This window comes from Pongo pygmaeus, chromosome 20, assembly GCF_028885625.2.
Source record: "Pongo pygmaeus isolate AG05252 chromosome 20, NHGRI_mPonPyg2-v2.0_pri, whole genome shotgun sequence".
Taxonomy (NCBI): domain Eukaryota; kingdom Metazoa; phylum Chordata; class Mammalia; order Primates; family Hominidae; genus Pongo; species Pongo pygmaeus.
In genome coordinates, this window is record NC_072393.2 from 37,930,392 (window position 1) to 37,949,672 (window position 19,281).

Below are 19,281 nucleotides of genomic sequence, written 5' to 3' on the forward strand. Positions count from 1 at the left end.
GCTTTAAACTGGTTTCTGCTTGAAAATTGGGTTTCACCAGGGACCCACCCCATCTCCCTAGGCATTTGACTGCCTTTTGCTGCTATCAGTAGCCCAAACTGTAAAAACCTGTCATCTCACTACCTACTTTTTAAAATTGTAGAGTCAGGGCCAGGTGCAGTGGCTCACACCTGTAATCCCAGCACCTTGGGAGGTCAAGGCTGGCAGATCACTTGATGCTGGCAGTTCAAGACCAGCCTGGCCAATATGGTGAAACCCCATCTGTACTAAAACTACAAAAATTAGCTGGATGTGGTTGCACATGCCTGTAGTCCCAGCTACTGGGCAGGCTGAGGCAGGAGAATCGCTTGAACTGGGAGGTGGAGGTTGCAGTGAGCCAAGATTATGTCATTGCACTCCAGCCTGGATGACAGAGTGAGACTCTGTCTCAGAAAACAAAATAAAATAAAATTGTAGGCTGGGCACGCTCGCTTATGCCTGTAATCCCAGCACTTCGGGAGACCGACACAGGTGGATCACCTGAGATCAGGAGTTTGAGACCAGCCTGGCTAACATGATGAAACCCCGTCTCTACTAAAAATACAAAAATTAGCCAGGCGTGATGGCGTGTGCCTGTAGTCCCACCTACTCAAGAACTTATTTGCTGCATGATGAAATGAGAAACTAGGATGTAAAAAGGAGGAGTGAACCCCGTAGACTCTTTTGCATTGAAGGTAAGGGTGACAACACGGTGTAGAGAGAACAAGCTCGGGGCTAGAAGCCAGGAGACATGTGTTCTAATCCTGTGTCTACCACTGGCTTGGTGGGAGCCTCGACCTTCCAAGAGCCTGCAACTGCCCATCTGTACACGGAGGGGAGATAGGGGCAGACTAGAAGGCCCCTGGAGTTCTAGCATGTCTCAAATCTGGGAATTTTTTTTTTTTTTTTTTTGAGACAGGGTCTTGCTCTGTTGCCCAGGCTTGATTGCAGTAGTGTGATCACAGCTCACTGCAGCCTCAACCTCCTGGCCTCAAAGGAGGCTGCGGCAGGAGAATCACTTGAACCCAGGAGGCAGAGGTTTCAGTAAACCAAGATTGTGCCACTGCACTCCAGCCTGGGCGAGTGAGACTCTGGCTGAAAAATAAATAAAATAAAATATTATAGAGCCTTTCTTTCCAAAGTTTTCCAGAGGGTATTTATAAAATTTTTATTTCACAGAAATGGGGTCCTACTATACATACCTCTTTGTAATGTATTTTACTTAGTATATGGCTGAATTCCCTTTCTAGGTCAAATATATCCGATATAATGTGTTTAAGGACATACACTGTGATGTGAGACTGCCAGGGTGTCAGGCTGCTTCCTTCTCTGGGACATGGGGAGTCGTCCCTATCCCCCTGGAAGTTGCTGAACTGGGCCGTCGTGCAGCGTGCTTGGCTCAGTGCCTGGCCTGTGGCAGCCTCAGCGCCTGTGGCCCCTGCCCCAGATTCTGATATGCCTCTTGTAGGGGGTCCCCAGGTGAGAATTACAGCAGAAGGTAACACCTGTTGTTGATGGGCGTGTATTCTTTCCGTTTATATTCTTTTTCCATTGGAGGAATAAAAATACCAGGCACTACATCATCGTGTTTAATTATTGCGTGGCTTTCCATTGCTTGATATGTCAAAATTATTTTCAGGAGTCCCAGCTTGCTGGGCAGAAATTGTTTCCTGCTTATTACAATCAGTACTGGAATGAACTAGGCTTATCTTTGAAAAGGAAAAGGTTATGGTGAACAACAACAACAAAAAAGATAATGTGAGGTGTAACTGAATTGGCGTGTAAAAAACAGAATTATTAGATGTTACTTTTCTAAGTATAGATTTCCCTTTCCTTTAATTATTGTGAGAAGGTACTTCAGTTATATTTCAGTTAGTTTTTGGTGTTTCTCTTTGAAGTTGCCTAATATTTTTGAGAATCAAAGTATAATACTTTGCTAATACTTGATTTGCTAATACTTGATTAAACAATCACATATTACAGAAGGGCTACAGTGAAAAATAATTTTTTTATTTGCAACCTCTTCTTACCCCAGGATGTCCCCTAGAGGTAAACTCACTTTTTAAAGTTGTTTATTTTGGTAGTTATCTCCAGATTTTAAAATAATTGTGTATATTTTACTATTACTAGACTTCTTCACTTTAGACATTGTCTTGATTTCTTGGGCAGATTCACTCTCATGCCCCTAACCCACATTCATTCATTCATCAGATATTTATGAAGCCCTCACTGTCAGGTGCTTTTCTAGGGATTCTTAGGAGGGAAACAAAGTCTCTGCTTCCATAGAGTTTACATCCATCTTCTCAATAAATTTTTTATTTTACAATAATCACAAACTTACAGAAAAGTTGGAGAGTATTACAAAGAACTTTTTTCCCAAACCATTTGAGAATAAGTTGCTAACCTGATTCCCCAATACTTGAGTTTTTCCTAGAAAGAAGGACATTCTCAAAAATATCCACAATGCAATCATCAGAGTGTGAAGATTAACACTGATATATTGTGATCATATAACTCCCAGGCACCATCACCATTCAGGTTTTGCTGATTATCAAAGAGACGTCGTTCAGCATCACTTGTTGCATTTAGAGAACACATTTCTTTTTTTTTTTTTTTGAGACAGAGTCTCGCTCTGTCACCCAGGCTGGAGTGCAGTGGCACATCTCAGCTCACTGCAAGCTCCGCCTCCCAGGTTCACACCATTCTTCTGCCTCAGCCTCCCAAGTAGCTGGGACTACAGGCACCCGCCACCAAGCCCGGCTAATTTTTTTTTTTTTTTTTTTTTTTGTATTTTTAGTAGAGACGAGGTTTCACCGTGTTAGCCAGGATGGTCTACATCTCCTGACCTCGTGATCCACCTGCCTCGGCCTCCCAAAGTGCTGGGATTACAGGTGTGAGCCACCGCGCCTGGCCGAGAACACGTTTCTTTAGTCTTTCCTCTGGAACATTTCCTGGGTCTCCTTGATTTTCATGACCTTGCACTTTGGACGATTACAGACCTATTATTTTGTAGAATGTGTTCTGGATTTTGGTCATTCTAAGAGGGGTGTAGTGGAATATCATTATTTTAATTTGCATTTCTCTAATGACATAGGATGTGAGCATCTTTTCATATGCTTATTTGCTGTTGGTATATCTTCTCAGATGAGATGTCTCTTCAGGAGTTCCTTATTTATTTATTTGTTTATTTATTTAGAGACGGAGTCTTGCGCTATCACCCAGGCTGGAGTGCAGTGGTGTGATCTCAGCTCATGGCAACCTCTGCCTCCCGGTTTCAAGCCTCCTGCCTCAGCCCCACGAGTAGCTGGGATTACAGGTGTCCGCCACCATGCCTGGCTAATTTTTGTATATTTGGTAGAGATGGGGTTTCACCATGTTGGCCAGGCTGGTCTCGAACTCCTGAGCTCAAGTGATCCACCCACCTCAAATGATCCGCCTGCCTCGGCCTCCCAAAGTGCTGGGATTACAGGCATGAGCCACTCACCGCAACTGGCAAGGATTTGCCTATTTTAAATTGACTTTTTTGTCCTCTTATTGTTGAGTTTTAGGAGTCCTTTGTACATTTTGGGTAACAATCCTTTTTTTACATGTGTCCTTTGCAAACATTTCCTCCTAGTGTGTGGCTTGTCTCTCATTCTCTTGACAATATCTTTCACAGAGCAGAAATGTTTAGTTTTAATGAAGTCCAGCTGATCAGTTGCTTCTTTCATGGATTGTGCCTTTGGTATTGTCTCTAAAAAGCCGTCGCCATACTCAGGGTCATCTAGGTTTCCTCCTATGTTATTTTCTAGGAGTTTTGTATTTTGCATTTTTCATTTAGATCCATTTGAGTTGATTTTTGTGAAGGGTGTAAGGTCTGTGTCTAGAGTCATTTTTCTGCATGTGGATGTTGAGTTGTTCCAGCACCATTTGTTGAAAAGAGAAGGTTGGGAGTTTTATTAGAGAAATCTTACATATTGTTTTGAAAGGAAGCTCATTGACACTAGAGAAGTTTTTGGGAGCTGGCAAGCTCTGATTGGTAGGTAATGGCGGTAGGTGAAACTAGTCTTAAAGTCGTGGCAGGTTATTTCAGCAGCTACCAGGTAAAACTAGTGTTGGGATTCTGGCAGTGCACCTCAACAGCGGGGCTAAGAAAGTGCTCTGTGCCTTGAGTACTTTTCCTCTGGCCCCTTGACTCTGATTTAGTTAGAGATGAAAGAATGACCTAGTTTGTATAATTAACTTTCACAGGACCATTGAGTTTAAAGTGATTATTTATATACAGTCATGTGTTGCTTACTGATGGACTATGTTCTGAGAAACACGTCATTAGGTGATTTTGGTGTGCAAACATCATAGGGTATACTTATCTAACCTACGTGGTGCAGCCTACTACACATATAGGCAATATGGTATAGCCTGTGGCTCCTAGGCCATAAACCTGTACAGCATGTTACTGCATTGAATGCTGTAGGCAGCTGTAACACAGTGGTAACTATTTGTGTTATCTAAACCAATTTAAACATAGAAAAGATAGTGATTATGCTGTGATGTTGCTAGGCAATAGGAGTTTTTCGTCTTCATTGAAATCTTATGAGACCACCATCGTATATGTGGTCTATTGCCGATGGAAGGTTGGCATACGGCACGTGACTGGAATTGGATTACTGTCTGCCATGTTTATTACTGTATTTGATTTATTGCCCTTGTTTTTTTGTTCCTCTTTTGACTTCTGCTCTTTTTCTACCACTTGTGATTTTAATTGGGCATTTTGATACCATATAAATGGTAGGAGGGGTGGAGAGAGGGAAATAAATGTCTAGAGCCCTGTGATTAGACTCAGTCTTCTAGGGAGCCTGTACCTTTGGGCTGAACGCTTCTCAGATGCCCCTCAGCGTCCCTCACCTCCCACCTTATGTGGGACAGGATGGCTGGAAGGGGCTGAGTTGTGTTATTTTCCTCCCCCACCAGAAGGCTAAATCGGGCTGTATTTCCCTTCCTCTAGGTTAGATAGGTTCTGATAAACTCCAGTAGTTTAGGCTCTGGTTCAATAGTTTCTGCTGAGGTCAGGCCCTTTTGGGAAGGAACAGCACGCCCTTTATATTTCCAAGTAGTTACTTTTCCCCTCTTCCTGTCAAAGCACAAGGTGATTTTCCTGTGATATTCACTGTGAGAACATGCTAGAGCTCCAGGAGGCAGAACTCACAGAAGTGTGGCACCCAGCCTACGACCCCGGAGTTTTAACTAACGGAGGTGTCCACGCTGACCCTCCAGCAAATTGTCAGTTACAGTTCAGGTTTCTCTCCTCACTCCTGGTCCCATAGAAGTTTCTTCTTCTGGGTTTCTGCCCGTCCGTTCTGAGTCTCTCTGTCCACCTGTCAGTCTCTCCAGTGCTGGGACAACAGTTTGCCCTGTGACCTCACTTTGATGGACCTAGGAAGAGTTCCTGATTTTTCAGTGTGTTCAGCTTTTTACTTGCTGTTAGGATAGAGTGATAACCATCAAGCTTTTTACATGCTCAACTAGAAACTGGAAATTACACTAAATTTTAAAGTGTAAGATTGACAAATCTTGGAGATTCTAATTGCTTTTCTTTTTTTACTTGTATTGTCCATCTTTTTTTTTTGAGATGGAGTCTCACTCTGTTGCCCAGGCTGGAGTTCAGTGGCACAATCTCAGCTCACTGCAAGCTCCGCCTCCCAGGTTCACACCATTCTCCTGCCTCAGCATCCTGAGTAGCTGGGACTACAGGCGCCCGCCACCACACCTGGCTAATTTTTTGTATTTTTAGTAGAGACGGGGTTTCACCATGTTAGCCAGGATGGTCTAGATCTCCTGACTTCGTGATCTGCCTGCCTCAGCCTCCTAAAGTGCTGGGATTACAGGTGTGAGCCACCATGCCTGGCTATATTGTCCATCTTCATTGACTCCTTAAGTTGTTCCAGATTCTCATTTATGGAACTCTATATCTGTGTGATTTGAATCTTTTAATATCTACTGAGACTCCTATTATGATTCAGCTATGATCTCTCTTGGAAAATATTCTGTGTACGCCTTAGAAGAATAGGTGTTTTGCTGTTGTTGGGTAGAATGTTATAGAAATCTTAATTAGGTCATACTGGTTGACAGCATTGTTCAAATCTTCTTTATCTTTATTGATTTTCCATTAACTGTTCTGGGAATTATTGAGAAAGAGGTTTTGAAATAGCCAACTATAATTGTTTTGTTTTCTCTTTCCAGTTCTGTCAGTTTTTCCTTCATATATTTTGAAGGTCTGTTATTTAGGTGCATAAAGGCTTAGAATTTTTATGTCCTCTAGGCATGGGCAAGGACTTCATGTCTAAAACACCAAAAGCAATGGCAACAAAAGCCAAAATTGACAAATGGGATCTAATTAAACTAAAGAGCTTCTGCACAGCAAAAGAAACTACCATCAGAGTGAACAGGCAGCCTACAAAATGGGAGAAAATTTTTGCTATCTACTCATCTGACAAAGGGCTAATATCCACAATCTACAATGAACTCAAACAAATTTACAAGAAAAAAACAAACAACCCCATCAACAAGTGGGCAAAGGATATGAACAGACACTTCTCAAAAGAAGACATTTATGCAGCCAAAAGACACATGAAAAAATGCTCATCATCACTGGCCATCAGAGAAATGCAAATCAAAACCACAATGAGATACCATCTCACACCAGTTAGAATGGCGATCATTAAACAGTCAGGAAACAACAGGTGCTGGAGAGGATGTGGAGAAATAGGAACACTTTTACACCGTTGGTGGGACTGTAAACTAGTTCAACCATTGTGGAAGTCAGTGTGGCGATTCCCCAGGGATCTAGAACTAGAACTACCATTTGACCCAGCCATCCCATTACTGGGTATATACCCAAAGGATTATAAATCATGCTGCTATAAAGACACATGCACACCTATGTTTATTGCAGCACTATTCACAATAGCAAAGTCTTGGAACCAAGCCAAATGTCCAACAATGATAGACTGGATTAAGAAAATGTGGCACATATACACCATGGAATACTATGCAGCCATAAAAAATGATGAGTTCATGTCCTTTGTAGAGACATGGATGAAGCTGGAAATCATCATTCTCAGCAAACTATTGCAAGGACAAAAAGCCAAACACCACATGTTCTCACTCATAGGTGGGAATTGAACAATGGGAACACTTGGACACAGGAAGGAGAACATCACACACCGAGGCCTGTTGTGGGGTGGGGGTCGGGGAGAGGGATAGCACTGGAGATATACCTAATGTTAAATGACAAGTTAATGGGTGCAGCACACAAACATGGCACATGTATACATACGTAACAGACCTGCACATTGTGCACATGTACCCTAAAACTTAAAATATAATTAAAAAAAAGAAACAACAGAGCAGCTGAAAAAAAAAAAAGAATTTTTATGTACTCATGATGAATTGATTCCTCAGTCATTGTTAAATGGCTCTCTTTATCCCAGATAGTATTCTTTGCTCTGAAATCTACCTTAATATTAATATAGCTTATCTAGATTTATTTTGATTAATATTAGCATAGTATATCTTTTTATCTCCTTTTAGTTTTAACCTATTTGTGCCTTTATATTTGAAGGGGAGTTCTTGTAGGGAGCATATAGTTGTGTCCAATCTGTCAATCTCTGTCTTTTAATTGGAGTATTTAAATCATTTCTATTTAGTGCAATTTATTTAAAATTTTTTGTCATTTAAAATTTTTGTGGGCACATAGTAGGTATATATATTTATGGGGTACATGAGATATTTTGATACAGGTATGCAATGTGAAATAAGCACATCATGGAGAATGGGATATTCATTCTCTGAAGCTTTATCTTTTGCATTACAAACAATCCAGTTACATCTTTAAGTTATTTAAGACTTACAGTCACCCTGCTGTGCTATCACATAGTAGGTCTTATTCTTTCTAATTTAATGTAAAGTATTGATGTTGTTGGCTCTTAATCTAGCATCTTGCTGTTAGTTTTCTGTTTGTCTCATCTGGTTTTTGTTCCCTTTACCCTATTTTTTTGCTTTCTTTTGGATTAAGCACCTTTTATGTTCCATTTTAATTCCTTTGTTAGCTTATTAGCTCTAATTGTTTTTTTGAGACAGAGTCTCGCTCTGTCGTTCAGGCTGGAGTGCGGTGGTGCAATCTTGGCTCACTGCACCCTCTGCCTCCTGGGTTCTAGTGATTCTCCTGCCTTAGCCTTCCGAGTAGCTGGGACTACAAGCATGCACCACCACGCCCGGCTAGTTTTTGTATTTTTAGTAGAGACGGGGTTTCACTATGTTGGCCTGGCTGGTCTCGAACTCCTGACCTTAAGTGATCCTCTGGCCTCAGCCTCCCAAAGTGCTGGGATTACAGGCACAAGCCACCATGACTGGTCAGCTATAATTTTTTGTTTTGTATGTTTAGTGGTTGCTTTAGGGTTTAGAGTAAACATCTTTACTTCTCATAGTCTACCTTCAAGCAGTATTAGGCACTTCATGGATAGCATGAGGAACTTAACAGCAGTCTCCTTCCATTTCCCCGCTCCTGGCCTTTGTGCAGTTGTTGCCATGCATTTTATTTATTTATTTATTTATTTATTCTTGAGACAGAGTTTTGCTCTTATTGCCCAGGCTGTAGTGCAGTGGCGCCATCTCAGCTCACTGCAGCCTCCACCTCCTGGGTTCAAGCGATTCTCCTGCCTCAGCCTCCTGAGTAGCTGGGATTACAGGTGTGCACCACTACGCCCGGCTAATTTTTTATATTTTTAGTAGAGATGGGGTTTCACCATGTTGGTCAGGCTGGTCTGGAACTCCTGACCTCAGATGATCCACCTGGCTTGGCCTCCCAAAGTACTGGGATTACAGGCATGAGCCACTGCACGCAGACTGTTGTCATGCATTTTAATTCTACATATATTAGAAACCCCACAGTGATTCATCATTTTTTATTAAGTAGTCAATTCTTTCTTTTTTTGAAAGAAGAAAGAAGTTGAATTTTCTAATATGTCATAAGCGTGCAGGCAGGTCATCAGAGTCTGTGCTCTTTCTGTCTTGTTGGCCTTGCCATCCTGAAGGTTTTGCCGCCATCCTCCTATTCCAAAATGATTTACCACTGTATCTCCCTTCCAGCTAGCTGGGGGGCAGAGGGAAGAGGTGAAGGGGGTACAACTCAGAGGTTGCACACAGTGCTTTCTCTCTCATTTCTTTGGCCAGAATGTTCCTGTGCAGCCATGCTTAGTTGGGGATGAAGGTCTGGGAGAGGTTGTCCTTCTTTTGGATTGCCAGGCTCCCACTAAAAATCAGGGGTTCTGTTACCTCAGAATTAGAAAACTGCAGCCATGGGCCAAATCTGGTCTGCCACCTATTTTTGTACAACCTGTAAGCTGAAAATGATTTTTCCATTTTTAAATAGTTGAAAAAATCAAAAGAGAATATTTTGTGACACATTAAAATTGTATGAAATTGAAATCTCAGTAGTTACAAATAAAGTTTTACTGAACATAGCCGGACTCATTTGCTTACATATTGTATACAGCTGCTTTTGCGCTGTCAGAGCTGAGTTGAGTGGTCATGCCCCAGGCCACCTGTCCCACAAAGCCTGCAGTATTTACCAGCTGGCGCTTTGCAGGAGTTTGCTGACCCTGATCTGGAGCAAGGACTGAATGATATTCCAGGATAACTAACAGACCCTGCCACACTCCCCAGCACAGAGACTACAGATTTTGTGTGTCTCTTTAAATTTTAATTCTCTTTTAAAGAAATTTTTAAGATAAGAATATATGTTTTTATATTTCCCTTCATATTTATCATTTCTGGTGGTCTTTATTCTTTTTTTTTTTTTTCTTTTCAGAGACAGGGTGTTGCACTGTTGCCCAAGCTGGAGTGCAGTGGTGTGATCATGACTCACTGAAGCCTCAGATACCTCAGCCTCCTGAGTTGCAGGGACTAGGCTCACACCACCATGCCTGGCTAATTTTCAAATTTCATTTAGAGACAGGTTTTCATTATGTTGGTCAAGCTGGTCTCAAACTCCTGACCTCAGGTAATCTGCCCGCCTCGGCCTTCCAGAGTGCTGGGATTCCAGGCGTGAGCCACTGCACACTGAGGCCTTTCTTTCACTTACTTTGCTTGGATGGAGCACATCCATACCCTAAGGGCAGGGTATGTGGGAGCTGTTTCTCAGCTCTTGAGCCCTGTTACTCTCATTGCCATGACAGAGGTGGCCTTCTGGATTGCAGATCACTTTCCTCGTTACTTATGACGCTGCACATGTTTTCATGTTCCTTTTCGCAATTTGTCTGTTCTCCTTTGTGAAATTCCTGTTCACATGTTTTCTTATAATAAGCTTTGAGAGTTTTTATTTTTTATGGAGACAGAGTCTCCCTGTGCTGGCCAGGCTGGTCTCAAACTCCTGGCCTCAAGTAGTCCTCCTGCCTCAGCCTCCCGAAGTGCTGGGATTATAGGTGCAAGCCACTGTGCCTGGCTAAGTTTTTAAAATATATTCTGGAGATGTCATTTGTATTATAGATAAATTTCCTTCTAGTCTGTGGCTTTTCATTTTCTTAATGGTATTTTTCAGAGGAGAAATTTTTGATTTTTGGTAAAGTCTAGCTAATCCTTTTTCTTTTAGGATTTTATGTCCTATTTAAGAAATCTTTGCTTTCTCTGTATTTTCTGCTTTTGGCTTTTACATTTAATTCTAGGATCCATCTCAAGTTAGTGATGTGAGGTAAGGGTCAGGATTTGGTCTTGTTTTTTCCATGTGGGCATCCAGTTGTTCCACTACATATTGTTTTGTATTTGTGGAGCTGCATCTTCAAGGTAGATTCCTGGAAGAAGGGTTTCTGGTCAAAGAATGGTTTTATCTCTGTTGCCAGGTGCTGTGGGTCCTATATAATCTGGGAGTCTCATGGGAATCTAGGAGACTGCCTGTTTGCCCATAGCCTCACCAGCAGAGAGTTTCAAGTTTTTGGATCTTTTTCAGTTTGCAGTGAGAAATAGTATCTTAGATGAGTTTGCATTTGCATTTCTCTTATTATGAGTGCCACTTATGATTCTTTAAGAAGTCACATACATTTATTGTGATTTTTTTTTTTTTTTAAAGACAGAATTTTGATCTCATTGCCCAGGCTAGAGTGCAGTGGCATGATCTCAGCTCACCACAACCTCCGCCTCCTGGATTCAAGTGATTCTCCTGCCTCAGCCTCCCCAGTAGCTGGGATTACAGGCACGCGCCACCACACCTGGCTAATTTTGTATTTTTAGTAGAGACGGGGTTTGTCCATGTTGGTCAGGCTGGTCTCAAACTCCCGACCTCAGGTGATCCACCCGCCTCAGCCTCCCAAAGTGTTGGGATTACAGGCATGAGCCACTGTGCCCAGCCTTGTTGTGATTTAATATATTTTTGGATGTCTTTTCATCATCTCATTTTGTGGGTGTGTGTTCGTTTTTTTTTTTTTTTAAAGACAGAGTCTCGCTGTGTCACCCAGGCTGGAGTGCAGTGGCTCACTGCAGGCAGTGAGATCATGGCCGACTGCAGCCTCTGCCTCCCAGCTTTAAGCAATTCTCCCACCTCAGCCTCCCGAGTAGCTGGGATTAAAGGCACGCGCCACCATGCCCAGCTAATTTTTGTATTTTTAGTAGAGACAGGGTTTCACCATGTTGGCTGGGCTGGTCTTGAACTCCTGACCTCAAGTGATCCACCTGCCTTGGGCTCCCGAAGTGTTGGGATTACAGGCGTGAACCACCACGCCTGGCCTCTTTTTGTGTTTTCTATTGACCATATTTTTCCTTTCTATTTTCTTTATTATTTTCTGCCTTCTCTTGAATTGACCATTTTCCCCCTCTTCCTTTTTACTCTTATATATATTGTATTTCATTTCTCTGAGCCTTAAATTTTATATATACTTATACTTTCTAATGAAGTTTCAAGGTAATCATTGTCTGTCCTCACATCAAGAACGTCACATTTTCTTTCCTAAACTCCTCTTTTCATTTCTGTTCTGTTTTCTAAAATTTTAATTTAACTTGTTGTTTTGTAAATACATTTTGCACTCAGTTTTTCTTTTAAGTTCTTTGGAGTGGAATTGCGTGGGTTCGAATCCCAGATCTGTTCTTTATTAGCTGAAATAAACATGGGCAAGTTATTTCACCTTTCTGTGCTTGCTTTTCCTAATCTGAAAAGGGGGAAATAATTGTGCCAATAAAGAAATCACATGGAATTCAATAAAAGTACATAGTACCTATTACATAGAATTGAATCAGTTAATTCATATAAAGCATTTAGAATAGTTGTTGATATAAGTACTAAGTAGATGTTGATTATATAATTAATATTATTGTACTACTGGTTTATTTTTCTCATTCCCCAAATATATACTTTGTAGTTCTTTAAGTAGGGGGGTGTCTTTGTTCACGTTGCTGTAAAGGAATACCTGCGACTGAGTAATTTAGCAAGAAAAGAGGTTTATTTGGCTTACAGTTGTGCAAACTGTATAAGAAGCATAGAGCTGGCATCTGCTTATGGTGAGGCCTCAGGAAGCTTCCAATCATAGCAGAAGGGGAACAGGAGCTGCATGTCACCTGGCAAGAGAGGAAAAGAGAAAGGGGAGAGGGAGTGCTAGGCTATTTATTTATTTATATTTTTTGAGATGGAGTCGCACTCTGTCACCCAGGCTGGAGTGCAGTGGCGCAGTCTCAGTTCACTGCAACCTCCACTTCCCAGGTTCAAGTGATTCTTCTGCCTCAGCCTCCCAAGTAGCTGGGACTACAGGTGTGCATCACCACGCCTGGATAACTTTCATATCCAGGATTTCACCATGTTCAGCAGGCTGATCTTGAACTCCTGACCTCAAGTGATCCACCTACCTCAGCCTCCCAAAGTGCTGGGTTTACAGGCATGCTGTTGCACTTGGCCTGTTTGGTTTCATAAATACTATTACTTCTTTTATTTCTTGGATATTTTAATTCAGTTTATTTGAAAGTCCTTTTCAGACAGATGTTTTATCTTCATATCGTCAGATGTGGATATTTCTCTCCCAATCTCCTTTTTTTTTTTTTTTAAACTCTTTATGATGGCATTGAACTACTTTGTGGACTTAGTGATTTTTGTTTGAGAGCTTATCTTGTATGAACATTTCTCTCTTGGCGAATTTTAACTACCACCTCCACTCCTGGTTCCAGAGTTTATCTTTTTGGCTAAAAGGTTGTACACTGATAATGTAATTCCAAACCAGAAGACCACATGACATGCAGACTTGGGTTCCAAATTGCTTTAAAGAAGGGTTAGGGCATTTTATAATATTTCACATTTCTAGTGTTACTGCTTATTTAAATGACTTACTTAATAGGTGAAAGGCGTATCTTGTCATTTCAATTGTGTTTCTTTTATTAATAGTAGGACACTTTTCTAGAATTGCCTCTGTATTTCCCTCATAAAAGACTGCTGGGTAAAACAATAGCCATTTTATAATGCTCATGGGTTCTGTGGTCAGGAATTCGGAACGGGCATGGCAGGAGGGTTTGCCTTTGTTCCACACTGTCCAGGGCCTCAGACAGGGAGACGTGAGGGCTGGCGGTAACTAAGTGGGGGGCAGTGATCTGAGGACTCAGGCACGTTCTGGCAGTTGATGCTGGCTTTTGGCTGGGACCTCAGCTGGGACTGTCGTCCAAAATGCCCTGGCAGCCTTTCCATGTGGCTGCTTCCCCACAGCGTCATGGCTGGGCTTCAAATGTGAGCGTCCAAGACCGCAGATCGTGAGTATGTGGCCTTTTGGTAACGTCGCTTTAGAAGTCATGCAGCACCACTTCTGTGTTGGTTATGAGCCCACCCAGGTTCACAGGAAAGGATCATAGAGCCCACCTCTTGGCAGGAGGCAGAGTCGCGTTATAAGAAGAGCCTGTGTGTTGGGAGATGTTGCCATGGTCTTCTGAGGGAAATGTCATCAGACAAGTTGGGAAAATACTATTGTGTTCCATTATTAGCTGGTATGGGAATTTTTAGAACATTTTAATTGTTTTTACAGTAAAGATTGAGACAAGATTTTAAAATTTAATCCCCTCAAGTAAGGTTTACTACAAATTCATATTCCACAAAAATTTAACATATTAAGATTTTATAATAGTATTTGCTTTTATTGTGTTCCTTTTTATCCTATTTTCTATTAATATCACTTTTTGGTGTAGCTTTCTTATTACCATTTTTATTTTGCAGACAAAGCTGTAAAATGTAATATGGATTCATTGAGAGATTCACCTAAAAACAAATCTGAAAAGAAGCACCATTGCATCTCTTTAAAAGATACAAATAAGGTTGTATTTTAAAAATGTTCTTTAAATACAAAGTTCATATAGTGTTAATTTTCAAATTTTCTCTTTTGAAATCTATCTGAAACCAAAAATATGTTTTCTATTAAAAAATCGTTGGCCATGATAGTTTTCTTCATGAGAAAATGTAGTTTGCTTGTTTGCTTATTTTGAAAGGAGAAAGTAGCTCCAGCTTCCTCATCTCAAGCTCTTGTTCTCGGCCTAGTTTCCTTTCTACAAAATTGGATATTGATCCTCCTTTTAACGAAGGTGTGAAAATCTGGGATTCCAGGGCATTGTCCTAGTTGAAGTGCAAGTCTAATCTGCTCTCCGTCCCTTTGACAAGACAGGTTGAAAGTAATTGCAGGACATTTTAAATACTGATGATCTGGAATGCCAGCTGCCTGCCATTTGGATGTTTAATGTAGTGGTTATAGCGCTGGCATAATCACCCAACTTTCCAGTTTTTTATCTCTCCATCTCTGTGTGTGCATGAAAGCTGTCTGGGATGGTTGTTCATGAGAATAACTGACATGGAATTTTGGTTCCAAAAGAATGTATATTATGTTGCTAGCATACACATTCTTTCTGAAAAAAATTCTTCTTTTACAGCATGTTGAATCCTCAGCTTACTGGCCAGCAAAAAGAGGCATAACCATATATGCTGATCCAGATGTACCAGAAGCAAGGTATGATTTGAAAATTCAAACTGGGTATGGTGGCGCCTGCCTGTAGTCCCAGCTATTGGGGAGGCTGAGCTGGGGGGATCGCTTAAGCCCAGGAGGTCGAGGCTTCAGTGAGCTATGATCATACCACTGTACTCCAGCCTGGGTGACAGAGTGAGACTCTATCTCTAAAATAATAATAATAATAATTCAGTGTAATTGACAAGAGACTTAAGAGTGATATTGTCTTATACAGTGTTCTATAAGATTGATGATGGCAAAATAGTCCATTTTCAAAGAGTGGCCCAGGAAATTTTGGTTAAACATATTAACTTAAAGGAAAAATGTGACACCTGCTTGACAGCAAAGTTGACTGAAAACTGGTAGTGGCCCTAGAGTGTGTCTCCTCTTTGCCTTGTTGGACAGAGTTGTCTCTGTAAGGCAGTCTGAAGATTGGCACGGAGTGGTCCTGATGAGAGGGATGGCCTCACGTGGCCAGATGGCAGCACACGGTGGGTGGTTACCCAGGGCGGAAAGAGAAGAATGGTTTCGTGAGTATCAGAGGCTGGGTCTGTACTTTGTCCTCTTCAAGATACATGTCAGTGATGTTAACAAAATTGCAGAAAGGATGTAATGTTGTACCACTTCTTGAATGGTCTAAGAACTCAAGTAGACTTTCACACTTCCCCTCGTGTCGTGGACTTTATGCTGTGGTTGTCATATGTTGTACTTTTACAAACATCATAAATGCTAGACTCTATCTCACTTTTATTTAAATAGTCAATTATATTCTAGAGAGAGTTAACTAACAAAAATACCTTCTCTCTTTACCTATGTGGTTGCATTGGTGTTCTTTACTTTTTGTAGCTCCATATTTCCATCTGGCATTATTTTCCTTCCACCTAAGGGCTTCCTTTAATATTTCTTGCATTGCAGGTCTGCTGCTGATGAACTCTTTCAGCTTTTTTTTTTTTTTTTAAAGTATTCATTTTAGGTTCATTTTGAAAAGGATACCTTTGCTAGGTGTAGAATTCTAGGTCGACAGCACTTTATTTAAAGATGTTGCCCCACTGTCTTCTCTCTTGCATTGTCCCCAGCACCGCCTCTGCTGTCACCGGTGCCTTTGTTCCTCTGCCGTTTCCTCTGACTGCTTTTCAGATTTTCTTTTGATTACTGGTTTTAGCAATTTAATTATGATATACTGGCCAGGCATGGTGGCTCACGCCTGTATTCCTAGCACTTTGGGAGGCCAAGGTGGGCAGATCATCCGAGGTCAGGAGTTCAAGACCAGCCTGGCCAACATGGTGAAGCCCCATCTCTACTAAAAATACAAAAGTTAGCTGGGCATGGTGGCGGGTGCCTGTAATCCCAGCTACTCGGGAGGCAGAGGCATGATAATTGCTTGAACCCGGGAGGCGGGGTTTGCAGTGAGCTGAGATCACACCACTGCACTCCAGCCTGGGCAACAGAGCAAGACTCCGTCTCAAAAAAAAAAAAAAAAATCATGATATACCTTGCTGTCGTTGCTACCATATTTCTTATGCTTGGGGTTCGTTAATGTTCTTCGTTTGTAGCTTTCTTACATCAAATAGTCATTATGTCTACAAATATTTTTTCTGCACCAATCTCTTTTTCCTCTCCTTTTAGAGACTCTGATGAAACAAATGTCAGATATTTTGATATTGTCCAAAAAGTCCCTGAGGCTCTGTTCATTTTTTCAGCCTTTCAATCTTGCTATTCTGCAGATTAATGATTCTACTGATCTGTCTGTACATTCATTATCTTCTGTCATCCACATTCTGCTACTGAGCCCATCCTGTGAGTATTCTATTTATTATATCTATATTTTTTTGAGACAGGGTCTTGCTCTGTTACCCAGGCGCTCAAGTGCAGTGGAGCAATCATAACTCACTATAGCCTTAAACTCCTGGGCTTAAGCGATCCTCTGGCCCCAGCCTCCCAAGTGGCTAGGACTACAGGCATACACCACCACAGCTGGCTAACATTTTAATTTTTTGTAGAGATGGGAGTCTCGCTATGTTGCCCTGGCTGGTCTCCAATTCCTGAGACCAAGTGATCATCCCGCCTCAGGTTACCAAAATATTAGGATTACGGGCGTGAGCCACTGTGCCCAGCCTATATTTCTTATTTCTAAAATTTTCCTTGTTTTTTTTTCCAAAAATTTATATTTCTTTGCTGAGAACTTGTGTGTTTCCACTTGGGAGTGCTGGCCTTTTCTTCTTGTGGAGTGAGTGTCCGATGATTGCCACCCTGAGCCACCAGAGGTTGGCGCCTGCTGATTGTCGTTTCCCTTGGCAGTCGATCTGGTTTTCCTGGGCCCATGTGTGCTGAGTAACTTTGGACTCACTCTGGATATTTTGAATGTTATGTTGTGAGATTCTGGTTTCTGTTAACATTCTCTAGAGAGTGTTGGTTGGTGTCGTTTGTCTTAGCAGGAGGTCAGTACCTCCATGAGGTCTGGCCTTCATGTTCTGCCTTGCGATCTATGGGTGGCGGTGGCCGTGTGAGCTCAGGATCTGGGCCCTCGATGCTGCCTGGGGCCTGTTCTGCATCTGCTTAGCTTGGGGCGAGTTGGGGCTTGTGTTGGGTCATGAACCAGCTCTCTTTCTTTTCAGAATTTCCCTCACAGTTACCAGTTTCTAGGGCCTCCTTCCCCGTGTTCCTCTGGCCAGATAGTTTCTCTTGGAGACATTGGTGTGCAGTAATGTGGAATTGGGATACCTTGAGAATAAAACAAGTAAGGGAGAAAAAAGATGGAGATTTTCCTCACACAGTCTTTGGACCACAGCTCCCATCTCCCAGTTCCTCTGGCTTCAGGTGCAGGTTTTCTCTGAGGGTTTAAGGTCACCGCACTGCTGTTGCTGTTGCTGGGTGCAGCCCCAAGATCAGAGCTGGCCTTGGGGCCCAGTGAGGAAAGAAAAGAAAAACAATGGGGATTCCCCACACTTTCTGGTTTAAAGTGCACTTCTTCCTGCTTCTCTGGCTTGAAAGAAGAAGTCTCTCCTGGAGATTCTGGCGTCTGTACCTGCCACAAAGTCATCTTGAGGTCAACACAGAGACACAGAGAGAAAAAAGATAAGAAAGTCCTGGTGATTCTGTTTTTCAAGTGTTTGACTTCTCTCCCCTGCTGTTGGGGCCTCATCCAGAATCTCTAGTTGTGATCAGCAGGAGAGAGGCTGTGGCAGGCCTACTCCATCCTGTCCAGCACCAGCACCAGAAGTGTCAGAAGTGACTTTTATGCTTTTAGGACTAAGCTCCAGTTCTCACAGAAATGTGCTTATGTAGATAAATCAGTTCCTCAGTGGTGCTTCTTAAATTTTTAATCCAGAAAATAAAGATATTTTCAGGATTGGGGTAAAGGGGTTCACAATTTTTCATTTTTTTAAGAGACAGGATCTTGCTCTTGTTGCCCAGGCTGGAGTGCAGTGGCGCAGTCACAGCTCACTGCAGTGTCCAACTCTTGAGCTTAAGCGATCCTCCCACCTTGGCCTCCCGAGTTGCTGGGACTATAGGCGCACACCACCATGCCTGGCATTTTTAATTTTTTTATTTTTGTCGAGATGGGGACTCGCTATGTTGCCCAGGCTGCTGTTCACAAATTTTAATGAATTTTTTTTTCTCATTTCTAGTGCTTTAAGTCAGAAGTCAAATGAGAAACCTCTTAGATTGGCTGAGAAGAAAGAATATAATGAGAAGAATAGCTGTGTGAAGTAAGAATTTTTTCCTTGGCCTGAATTGTGTATTGAAATAATTATAATAAAATTATAAACAAGAGAAATCTACACATTTTATTATTAATTTCAAACCTGCATTCCCATCAAAAAATAAATGTGCAGTATATCTCCTGTAGGGTTTGAGGTTAATTTTTGCTTTTCCATCCACTTGGGCACATTTTTCTGTTTAAAGCTTTGTTCCAGTGTAAGTAGTCATTTTCTACCTCGCCTTCTGAATTCTCTTGGTGAAGTGAACAGTGTCACAAATTGAATTAGATACAGTTGATCTTTTGGGGCTGTTGATGTTCTTTGGGTTGGTCTTTGCTTTCTTTCCAGTTCTCTGAGGCAACACTGCTAGAGAAACTGAGCAGTTTGCCTTGATTTTATACTTGTGTAATCTATAAAATATTTACATACCAATTTTCGTTTTGAGACAAGGTCTTCCTCTGTCATTTAGGCTGGAGTGCAGTGGTGCAGTCACAGCTCACTGCAGCTTCGACCTCCTGGGTTCAAGCGATCCTCCCACCTCAGCCTCCCAAGTAGCTGGGACCATAGGCATGTAC

The 19,281-nt window shown here is 41.8% G+C and overlaps 1 protein-coding gene across 3 annotated transcripts in view; it reads left to right on the plus strand.

Annotated features, from left to right (window-relative positions):
* Nucleotides 1–19,281, plus strand: part of TDRD12 (tudor domain containing 12) — a 105,655-nt gene that overhangs the window by 36,456 nt on the left and 49,918 nt on the right. For all 3 annotated transcript variants that reach the window (XR_010124887.1, XM_063657493.1, XM_054464676.2), the window contains exons 9-11: nucleotides 14,228–14,325; nucleotides 14,932–15,008; nucleotides 18,635–18,715. Coding sequence is in view for 2 of the 3 variants with exons in the window: in XM_063657493.1 (XP_063513563.1) it covers nucleotides 14,228–14,325; nucleotides 14,932–15,008; nucleotides 18,635–18,715 (256 nt within the window). In the remaining variant the exon portion in view is untranslated. The remainder of the gene's footprint in view (nucleotides 1–14,227; nucleotides 14,326–14,931; nucleotides 15,009–18,634; nucleotides 18,716–19,281) is intronic.